We start from the raw sequence: 12,116 nt of genomic DNA on the forward strand, positions 1-12,116 counted from the left end.
ATCACTCTTGGTCCGAATGTAGTGAACAATAGTATCACAACATCTGGGGGGCTGGGTAATTTTTTTGGGTGGGGGTGGGGGTTAACAAATTTTATAGTTTTTGAGAAACTTCGTTCAGGAGAATTTGCCCTTAGATTATTTTTAATGAACTCGATCCCTCATGCTTCATATTGCCACAGATGGTGCTGTAAACCCTGCCTACACTGAGAACTAAAGTAAAATTTGGAAGACTTTAATACGCACCACCAACGGTCACAATGACATTGAAATCACAGTTGGCAGTGTTTGCCTGATCATCAATGAAGATGTATCTCACTGGAGTTGTTCCAACGCCAAATGAATCTCCCGTATTACGAGTAGATGAAATGGTCAATACTGCAGTTTGTCCATCAGAAGCCGTGGGCTCTGTCCATGTGACAGGAACTGGCAAGCCATCGGAAGAAGCTGCAGTTACATCGCCTGGGCAGGAGGTCACACTTGGAGGAGTGGTGTCCGTGCGAGCAACTGCAAAATTCATTCAAGGATACTAATTCTAATCTGAGCTTTTTACTCCCCAAAATCATTTGTTGTTGAGAGGTCATCACCAACAACAAGTGAGCATTTCATTCTGAACGGGATGAAAACTAACAAATATCACTTTTTTTACCACTAGAATAACCCTTATGGTTTAAACCTTACCGTTCCGTAGGTATCTTGAGACAGACTCTACAACAAAATTCCAGTTCTAGGACAATGACGCCCCTGGCCAATTACCAGTAAGAAAATTAACCTGCGGACAATTACTCTCAAGGACAACTACCCCCCCCCCCCCGACGGACAACTGCCCCCCCCCCCCCCCCCCCCCCCCGGAAAATTACCTCCTGGTCAATAAAGGGGAGGTGCACCTTGATAACATGTTGGTTTTGATAAAAGCAGGACAAATTGAAAAACAAGTTTGTGAAAGTCTTGAGCATAATGAAATTTGAAATAGTTGTCAAAGTTGAAACCAGAAGTACTTAGCTTTGTGAGAACAGCAAAAGCCAGGTGTTGCATAAATCATAGATAAGAGAAATGTGTAGTAGAGAGGCAGATAATGTGCAAGTTTTTGAAGGAATGTGGGTCCATGCATGGGATAGCTAGTAGCCTTTACACCTCCTACCAATGTGTCAGATCGTCACATCTGTCCTGGGGGGGGCAATTGTCCTCAGGGGAGTAATTGCCCTAAGTGGTAATTGTCCTTGAGGGGGTAATTGTCCTTGGGGAGGAGGGGGGGGTGGTAATTATCTTTTGTGGTTGTTTTTCCGGGACGGTGTGTGCACTCTATAAGTTTTCGCTATTATTATTATAATTATTATTATTGACATTCAAAACATCTTTACCTGCAGCAAAAATGTACAGCTCACAAGTGACTTCATTTCCTGCAGCGTCACTAAACCTCCAACTAAAAGGTCCAGTTCTACCCTCTGGGAAAAAAGCACTTGTGAACGTTAATCCAATGGTGAAATCTATCACAACTCCGTCATCAGTAGCAGAGGGTAACTCCCATGATACAGAGACCAATTCACTATTATTAATTAATTGACCAAAGACTGCATAGGTGCAATTATATAACACCGGTGGAATGCCATCCACCACAGCTCCCCCTGTAACAATGAGAGATACATCAAAGATATCATTATCATCATTATTTTTATTACCATTATTATTAATATCATTATCAATATTATTATCAATATTATTATTAATATTATTATTATTATTATCATCATCATTAATATCATTATTATTATTATCACTGTTCAGTATTGTTATTTTTATTATTAATAGTATTCTAATTTTATCATCATCATTATCATTGTCATTATTAATATCATCATCATCTTCATCATGATCATCATTCCATTCGATAATTTTAAAAAAATATAACAAATTATTAAAAAAAGAGAAAAAAATATATATAATGCAACCACTGGAATGGGTCAAAAAAAGTTGAAAATGAGTTAAAAATCACTCAAGTACTGTTACATATAATAATTGCATGAGATAAATTACCTAACATATTTGAGTTACTACTTATAGTAGAGCTAAATCTACAATATCCCAGAGTGTTGGCTACTTTAATCCAAACAATAAAAACTGAGCAACATACCCATTACATATTCTAATTTTTCTTGTTGTCACTATGTTAATCACAGATGCTAGAAACACAACAGCAATGGTACAAATACATTGTAAATGTAACTGAAAATGATCCATACAATGATGGTTACAAGTAGGACCACTGTGGTATATTGGTGAAGGCTCTAAATTATTAAAACAAGAGGGTCTGGTTTCAGTGCTTACATCTTTGATGGACAAGGTGTTTTGCCCATATTTATCCTTGTAGACTCAGGTGCATCAAAGTGGTACCTGTCCACCATAATTGCAGGGACCACAGGAAGAGCAGTATTAATACTGATGTCTCTACCCTAGGTAAATAAGTCCATTTTGATTTATTACTTTAATACTATCATGATATCATATCATAACACAGCCAGAGCCAATTCTTTACTGTGCTCAAGACGTAGTCTAGCAGTTTTAAAGCCCCACTGTCCTACTTGAAGCTACTTGCTCCCTCTATATAGAAAACTTCCCCAATCAGTGCCTGTTTGTCCCCATGATCCTCTTTTTTTAAGTTAGTTGAGAGCTGAGTTAATGAGATAGCCACCTGTCAGTGACCTTGCTGTGTGGTCTAATCCCTTCTGGCCCAGTAGTATTGACGGTCTTTAAATAAAAAAACATCTATACAGCTCCTAACCCCTTAATACAGCTGTTAATTACCCCATACATGTTACAATGTTTGAACACAAGCATAGAAAGTAGTGGGGTTACCTCCTCCGGAGGTAACAAGGATGTTAAAGGCACATTTAGACTGCAGGCCAGCTTCATCTTTGGCTGTATATATCACGGTGGTAGAGCCTACTGGATAAGAACTTCCAGGGTTGTTTCCATTGGAGAGGACACTGGCCGTGCCCTGACTATCTGTGGCTGTCGGTGGTGTCCAAGTTGCAACAGCTGACGGGGTACCATCAGGCACCTGCAGAGCTATTGTTCCTGGGCAACCGGACAAAACTGGAGGAGTGGCATCACCACCTTTGGCAGAAAAATGAAATAATGCAATTAATTGTTACAAACAAGAAGACAGTAATGTACTGTATTTGAATGGTTTACTCACTGGACCGGGGGTGCGTGTATTGTGTTTATAGAGTGCCCCAGCACACCATTACAGCCTTAATGTCCACATGCAAAATTGTACATCATGTTGCTCTATATTCTTGTGTTTGACAAACTTTATATTTACCAAAGATTGTGTTTAAAGTCAGTATTTTCACTACGCATTTGTAAACAACTTTTAACAAAAATGCTGGGGAACAATGCAAGAACTTAAGATTCTAGCGGGTTGGCAAAGTAGAAATTAATTCAGTAACTTGAGTGTATCCGTACGACTGGTAATTAAAGGAAGCGACAAAAATTACCTTCAAAATTATCTTCAATTATGACATAAAAGTTGGATAGGAAGAAATAGATTTTTTCCAGTAAGGCAAGGCATGATTAGGATTAGGATTCTGATTATCCACTGGCATGACTTTAATCAATGATCACTAACCCAAGGCCACCAAGTTTCTGGTGACAATGACTGGAATTTAAAAGCAATTTATTTATTAAATCAAATATCAAGATGTTAACTTTTCCTGCATGAGTTGCTAAATGATTGTCCCGCCGCGGGACTAATGACCTTTGGCAAGACATTGATCTAAATTTGCCACACTCAACCCAGGTGATGTAAATGGGTACCTGGCAGGAATTAATTCCTTAAAATGCTAGAGCACCATAATGGCAGCCATGCTAAAGCCGGGTAATAATCAGAAAGTATTGCCACTTCTGTTTCAGAATAATAGACAAAAGTTAAACATTCTTAGTTCAAACACACTGTTTGACTTTGTGAGTCAAGGTCTACAGCAAGATTGGCTACACACTGCACAGAAGGAGTTAATTATTACTTCGACTGCGCCATAGAGTGATTTCACAAACCAAAACTGAAGCAATTTTTTGAATTCAACTTTAATTGTAATCCATTAACAGGTTCTCAGAATATCATGATTACAAGCAATTTTTCATATACATGTATGACCTTTTTATCTTTGACCTCATGACCCAAAATCTAATCAGTTCATTGGCTTTGCAAGACACATACATACATGTACATGTCTCAAGTTTGATGGTAATCCGTCCATCGGAGGGTGTTGATAAGTTTATGGAGTGGTGTAAACAGACATCACTGTTTCTGAACACTAGCAAAACCAAAGAGATGACTTTTGACTTTCGTAAAACTGGAATAGGGGAACATGAGGAGATTTCCATTGGAGAAGTGTCAGAGTATATAAATCTTGGAGCAATTGTAGATGACAATCTGAAAAGGGACGAAAATACTAAGAAAATTCAGTCAAAAGGAAACCAGCGATTGTATTTCCTTAGAAAACTCAGATCATTTAACGTTAGGAGTTGAACACTTGCTCTCTTTTATCAAAGTGTTGTCCAGTCTGTCTAGTTCCTCTTCAGTAGCTTGGTTCAGTGGTTTAACAGGGGAAAATAAGTCTAAACTGACAAGGGTTGTATCACAAGCCAGTAGAATTATTGGAATACCCATGCAACAATTAGAAGACATTGTACAATGAGCCCTCTTGACCATGCTTGATATCATAATGAAAGATGAATCGCACCCACTCCATGATGAGGTGTTTGTAAACAGATCTGATAGGATTATAGATTGCCAAAAAAGAGGACTAAGAGATAGACATGCAGTCATTTTTTATTGCAGCATGCAAAGCTTTCAACAGTGAATTTAACAGATGAGCTGTGCTCACTGTTATTTCCAATGCATAGCAGTGTTTAGGTTTTCTTTTGATAATGAACACAAATATTTAAATTCTGCAATAAAATGATTTGGTTTTGTTATCATATACTGAATATATAATATTTTTTAAAGAAAAAGGAAACAAAACAATAACAAATAACTCATCTGTCATCGCAAATGCATTACACTGCCCTCCATGTACACCCCAGCTTTAATAGTAATTTGTAATGAGCATGAATGTCTCTTCTTCTTCTCTCTTTCTTCCTTTCTCTTCTCTCTTTCTTCCTTTCTCTTCTCTCTTCTTTCAAAGTTGCCTTTGCGTAATAGCTATTTTATACTCAGATAATTTATTGTCTATCATCTCCATCCAGGCATTTCTATGCCGGAGCACTTCTCATGTTGATTACAGTGTCCGTGTATGTGCAGGGCGTGTACGGGTATATTGTGCGTGTGTAAGCGGTGTGTGGGTGTAGGGGTGTGTGTATGTGTGTTGATGCGTGATAGCTGGAGAGGTACGTGTTCCAGCGTGGAAGTGCCTGGATGGACGAGATCAATAACAAAACAAAACAAGCTTTTTAAACTGCACTGCCTTTTTCTCAGTTTTATCTTATTCTTTTAATGCATGCGCAACCTTCTTAAAATTGTGATGATAGTGAATGTTATGGTAAAATGTAATTATTTTGAATGTATTTAAATATTTATATATGTATGTACATGTATAGCACCTTTAAATGTCAGAAGGCAAATTTTATGTATTTTTACATGACAATAAATTATCGTTTTAATAATAATGCGATCACAAGCTATTTTTGCATATATAATGAGCCCCATGACCTTTGGCCTCATGACCCTAAAATCTAATCAGTTCATTGGCTCAGCAAGATACATGCATGTCCTGCGTTTGATGGTAATCTGTCCATCGGACGGACGGACAACCTGATATAATTCTACAAGCACAGGCTCTATTTAGTGATTTCTAAATAAACTCTTTTAGGCCAATTAATGCTTAATAATCAGCATAAATAAAATCACACATCACAGACTACATCTCAGAGTTCAGCATACCTGATCATTGTATTAAGTTAAAAGCCCTATTAAAGCTTCATCAGATAAAATAATGATACTTCTAATAATAGTGGGATTATATAGCGCTCATATCTGTCAGATTTGAAACTCCTGACGCTTCAAAATTATATACCTGGCCGGCTTTGGCATGGCTGCCATTATGACACTCTAGCATTTCAAGGAATTAATTCCTGCCAGGTACCCATTTACCACCGCTGGGTGGAGTGTGGCAAATGTGTAGATTAATGTCTAATTGCCAAAGGACATTAGTGCTAGCTGCCGCAGGACTCGAACTGCTAACCTTGTGATCAACAGTCCGGTGACATACCGATCCACTAGACCACGACACCTCCAAATACGAAGTGAAAAGACACATTTAAAGTCTATTTATGTTCAGAACTCTACAATACTCGGTGATGCACGGAACAAATGACCAAATATCTTGGACTTGCCCACACCAATGGTCAAGAATGTCTGGAGATACAGTACAGGGCGTGCATGTCCATGTATTAAAGTTAATGAAGTCTTCAGACTGGACAGTTCATACGATGTACCTTGTACAGTGACTGAGTCAGGTATAAGCTAATCCTCAGCAAGCACACTGTACAAGTCAGTCTTTCGGATTCAGCAGTCTCTCAAAATACAAGAGGTTCTTTGGACAGCATGGTGACTTACCTAGATCATTTTCACAGGTGGTGCCGCTGTATCTTGAAGTGCACTGGCAGGTGAATCCGATACCATCACTGCTGCATACACCATTGTTAAGACACGGCTGAATGGCACAAGGGCGGTCTTGAGGTCCTTGAAAGTTTGGAAGCAAATTTCATTCTATTATAAGTCAAACGCAGCACATTCCTATATCTTTTTTTTTTTTTTTTTTGGGGGGGGGGGGTCTTGCCACAAAACTTCATGAGTGGTTTTTTAACCCAAAAAATCTTTTTTCTTTTTCAATCTGTAAAAGTTTCTTGCTGCAAATGGTGATCGTTAACACAATTTTGAATTTGTCCATTTGGTTTTTATTCTATCAGTATACCTATAGGTTTTGAACCAAACTGGTGCTCTGGCACTTACCACATCCGATGTCTTGATCAAGAGGGCAGACTCCCCATCTCGCGTTCGACCAGGACACTGCGTTGGCAAAATCGATCCCCACTATCTCCTCCATGCATCCTGTAAAGCCCGTTCCAAGGACCATCACCGGAGACAAAGCCAGATCCAGAAGCGTTGGGTTCTTAATGAACGTCGCCAGCTCGATGGCCTCATCCCGTACCCTCAGCACCAAAGAATTTCCAACGTACACAAAATCAATAATCGTCCACAGGTTGTCGTTGAACCCTTCACCTACAGCAGTCTCTTTCGTGCCCGAACCACTGTTCCAGCGGATGCGGATGGAGCCTGTTTCGTTTATGCTCACTGCGATGGTCTGATCACCATTAGTCTGCGAGAAAAGCTCGCCGCCAGTGCAAGTCCTGAATTGTAACGTTATCTGTCCTTGAGCAGAAAATATTGTGTTGGTTTCAACGGTGGCTGTTCCGTTGAAGAAGACTAGGCTCTGTGGTCCTTCAGTCTGTGATAAGACTGTATGAAGCACCAGCCCTATGGTATAGATGAGAATAAAGACAAAAAAATATATGTAAAGATTTTACAGTCAAAATATCATTTCTTTAGCCAAAAAGTGGACTCATAAAATCTTACACAAATAACTGTACATGCATGTACGCTGCTGATATTTTCATTTGAATAAACCTACATGTATATACAAACAAAAACACACACTCCGATACGATTCTACTCTTAACAGTGAAAACAGTTAATAAACATTAGTCAGAAAGGTTGATTTATTAAAATCAAGTTGGGCATGATCGACCCTCATATGAATGAATTACGTCAGTACAGTACACAATGGGCCGCTCAATAAAAATTCTGCAAATTCTGCACTTACAATGGAGCCATATAATACTTCTATGATTTTGAAAATATTGCATTGGCACGTACTGCTGGCCATACACTGGTGGGCATGTATGTACAACAATGTCAATATCATTCTAGTTTAGTATATATATATATATATACCTTTTCCAAATACTGGTATCTTTTTTAAAGACAATATCTTGGATTTTATCCAAATATTTTGAATGCTATTCAAGACCATCTACCAGTAACAAACATATGACATGTAAATTATATCGTCTGCTGAGTGCAAGAAGGGCATAATATTCCATACAACTCTTTTACATTACATAGATGTATAGTTAACACTCTCTTTAGTATGTTGAATAAATCTAGTCATCTGATTGGTCGAAATTGAAGTCCTGATTTTAGCCATGCCCGCTTACCGGTCAATATTTTTTTTTTAAATGCTTGCATGCCCGCCTAATATTTTTGTTAAAGATTGATGCGTGAATGAAAGCATGAATGAATGGATGAAAAATGAAAGCATAAAAGAAAAAGTTGATATATTGATCGATTTAATTGTCACAAATGTTTTTCCATTCTCCCGTTAGGCTACTGTACTAGTTTCTTCTCTTTGTTTAATATCATCACGACAGTGGCGGATCCCCTGGAAAAAAAAATGTGTAAAAATTTACAGTTAAATTGACCTTTTTTGGGAGTTGGGACCCCCCCCCCCCTGGCGCTCAAGAGGGGGGTGTACATTTTTTAGGGCCAAAAAAAATATGCTCACTACCCCCCTCCCCCAACCCCCCAACCCCCCAACAGTGAATTTTTGGGAGCAAAAAAAAAAAAAATGTGCTCACTACCCCCCCAACTGAGCGCATTTTCGGCCGACGCGAGTTTCAAATTATCGGGAGCAAAATGAAAAAAAATTGGACCCTCACCCCTAAGAAATCCTTGATCCGCGCCTGCATCACGAGGCCTAGGGATCTGTGGGCGTTCGGATTCTTGCAGTATAGCCCTAGATGAAATAATTTAGCGGGTGTAATAACCCTTGTTGGAATGTTTTTGTAGACCTTCAAATATCGAATAACTATCGACCACGCCCCCCTCCCTCCTTTTAAAAGGAAGAAACCGAAGAGAAATTTTAAGATTAGAAAAAAAATAAGGGAAATAAGAAACCAAAATTGAAGACATGGGTATCAATGTTATCTTGCTCCTTTCCCTTTTTCTTTCATTCTCTATTTTTCTTCATAATTATATTTATTTATTTATTTGAACACATTTTCACCTGTTTCTCTTTTCCCTATAGTATGTAGTTTCTTTTCCTTGGTTTTCATTTTCCCCATATCCTTTATTTCTTCCCGGCATTCATTTATTCTTTATCTTATTCCATTCGTTTTACTTTTTCTTTTTTCTCTCTTTTCTCTCATTTTTTCTCTCTTTTCTCTCATTTTTTCCAGCACCATATTGCAAAGGTCGATCGCCCCCCTAGAAATTGTAACTAACTTTTACAACATTTCATGTCTCAAGAACCCCCGCAAGAACCTGCTGTGTCCCCCAGGAACAAACCGCGCCTTGGCCATGCTCATCGCGTTGATGGTGGCGGCGCAGCTCAGCTCATCCGGAACAACTTAACCGCGCCTTGGCCATGCTCATCGCGTTGATGGTGGCGGCGCAGCTCAGCTCATCCGGAACAACTTACCCAATAATACGGAGGCCAACAATGGCAAACGCCGTGAGATGGATTTGAAATCCATGTCGTTATTTCGTCCACTCGCAATCAAATGAATGTGTCTTTGGCCGTCTCTGTTTTTAAAGTCCACAGCAATCGAACGTTCACTTAATAAAACTGGTTAATGAAGGAAAAGCCTAGCCAGCTAGATTACCATTATTAAGGTGTCGGTTGTTCCGGGTTCCACGCAGCCACTCCCAACATTCGACTGGCCTGCTACGCACGTACCGCGTTCAGAAAAAACGTTGAAAGGGTGTCTTTTTCGGCAAAAAAAAAAAAAAGGTACTTTTCAGGTTCACAAGTTCGGCGCGTCGTCGTCGTTGTTCTTAAAGGTACTAGACCCTATGTCCCACTTGCAGGCCAAACAAATGAAAAGGTTAAATTCAACGGGTGGGGCTTGAAAATGTCTTCAAGCAGGCGCGTAGCCAGGGGGGGGCGGTGGGGGCGGTCGCCCCCCCCCAAAACGCCGGCCAAAAAAAAAAGAGAGAGAAAGAGAAGAAAAAAAAGAAAGAGGACGTAGGAAGAAAAAGGGAAAAGGAGTCGAGAACGGTACAATGAATCGTCAAAGTTTCCGCGCTTCGCGCGGGAAGGGGGAAACTGAGTTCAAATTAAGAAATATGAGTCAGAAAAGGTACAACGAATCGTCTTCTTTCTCTAATAATTTAATGAAACGTCAAAGCTTCGCGCGAGAGGGAGGGGGGGGGGGAAACAGAATTCAGACAAGGATTAAGAGTCGAGAAAGGTATAACGAATCGTCTTCTTTCTCTAATAATTTAATGAAACGTCAAAACTTCGCGTGAGAGAGGGGAGGGACTGAATACAGATAAGGATTAAGAGTCGAGAGAGGTACAACGAATCGTCTTCTTTCTCTAATAATTTAATGAAACGTCAAAGCTTCGCGCGAGAGAGGGGAGGGACTGAATTCAGACAAGGATTATGAGTCGAGAAAGGTACAACGAATCGTCTTCTTTCAAAGCTTCCGCGCTTCGCGCGGGAGGGGGGAAACTCCCCCCTCCCTGCACCCACCCCCCTAGGGAGCGCGCTTCGCGCGCTCTTAAAGTGATTCGCACGCTTCGCGTGCTCACTACCGCCCCCCCTAAAATGAAATCCTGGCTACGCGCTTGTCTTCAAGTGGGAAAATAACGACAATGGTTGTCAAATCGACTTATAATTAGGAGCTATAGAGCCAATAAGTAATAGTCTTAATTTTCAGACCATTGTACCATATGGTCATACGTTTTATGCTGCGCTAAGATTCAATTAGTTTAATTTTGGCCATCACAATAATTGGGTTATTGATGTAGACAAATGCTCATGTACCCTTTACAGCTCATTTTGTATGTTATTACCAAAGAAGAAGAAAAGCCAGTCAGTCACTCAATAGTGTCTGACAGTTAAGTCTAACAAGTAAACAGGTTACCTAGCATAATTTGAATATTAGGACACTGCTAACAATATAGTTTTAGTTTGTTATATTCTTTAGTATTTGTACGATTTGTTGTTGTCACACTCATCATGTTCATACTCCGCTATATTTTCCCTATCTATATGTAACATATGTTTTATGGACCACTGCCTTGTGCAGCTGCATGAGTCTGAAATAAAGTTCTGAATTGAATTGAATTGAAATTTAAATTTAAATTTCACAGATAGGACATACACGACATAATTATTCATAATTCCTGCAAACTTCTACAGAATTTGAGGTTGGCTGCAAAAGGGACATAGTATGCATTACACAGTTATCAAAAATGCTTTGAGGTGATCCGATCTGCGTCCTTAAAGTAGTATACAGCACAGAAGAAAAAACAAAGATTGACATATACAGAAAAGAGTCAGAGAGAGTATTATGTGTGTCCGTTTCACTTTTAAATGCAAAATGTACGCACTCTAATTAGCGGTAGTGGTATATCCCCACCCGGCCGAGTTAATCTGCCCACTCAAGAATACTTACTTCATCTGTTATGAAATAAATAAGAGAGAAAAGGGGGAAATTTAGAAAACATTATAAGTTACTGTACAGAGCCCAACCCCGCTCTGTACCGTGATAGACTACCTTAGGTTAATCGATAATACCATCAGCTCAGCTCAGTTCGGTTTATCTCCACATGTGAATTAATTAATTTGTCGGATACTAATTTTTAGAATTGTACTCTTCCCTTAATCCAGCCGTGTTTGAATTGCTTCATGATGTTTATTGACAATTTTTTTTGTTTCAATTTTTCACTCGATTTAAAGTTTTAAACAGAACATGATTTCTTTGGCTAGGCTTATGATATTATGCGTCTTTCCTCATGCAAAGCACAATTCCTTACATCTTTATTTCACTTAAATTTCAATTTTGCTTTTGATTTAATATAATTGGAAGATCATTCATTAATAAAAATGGTAAATATAGATTTAAATATTTCATCAAAGATACATAATCTGTTTCAAGTGTGTCGAAAACAAAATCTGCATCCGTCTGCATCGCCTTCATATGAACGGGAGTCTTTCACAGGATATACTTTCAAATCCAACGTAGGGTGCAACAACGTGATCCTCTGTCGC

At 39.1% G+C, this 12,116-nt stretch overlaps 1 protein-coding gene across 3 annotated transcripts in view; it reads right to left on the reverse strand.

Annotated features, from left to right (window-relative positions):
- The window catches only part of LOC586289 (mucin-19), a 34,484-nt gene extending 24,605 nt beyond the window's left edge, over window positions 1-9,879 (reverse strand). For 2 of the 3 annotated variants that reach the window (XM_030997561.1, XM_030997559.1), the window contains exons 1-6: window positions 9,537-9,879; window positions 7,010-7,534; window positions 6,614-6,739; window positions 2,851-3,111; window positions 1,359-1,622; window positions 244-504 (exon numbers count right to left, since the gene is read on the reverse strand). In XM_030997561.1, coding sequence (XP_030853421.1) covers window positions 244-504; window positions 1,359-1,622; window positions 2,851-3,111; window positions 6,614-6,739; window positions 7,010-7,534; window positions 9,537-9,591 — 1,492 coding nt within the window. In that variant the 5' untranslated portion in view covers window positions 9,592-9,879. The remainder of the gene's footprint in view (window positions 1-243; window positions 505-1,358; window positions 1,623-2,850; window positions 3,112-6,613; window positions 6,740-7,009; window positions 7,535-9,536) is intronic. The other variant, XM_030997560.1, reaches the window with a different exon arrangement.
- Window positions 9,880-12,116: the final 2,237 nt, after the last annotated feature.

Source organism: Strongylocentrotus purpuratus, unplaced genomic scaffold, assembly GCF_000002235.5.
Source record: "Strongylocentrotus purpuratus isolate Spur 01 unplaced genomic scaffold, Spur_5.0 spur5_scaffold_4, whole genome shotgun sequence".
Taxonomy (NCBI): Eukaryota; Metazoa; Echinodermata; class Echinoidea; order Camarodonta; family Strongylocentrotidae; genus Strongylocentrotus; species Strongylocentrotus purpuratus.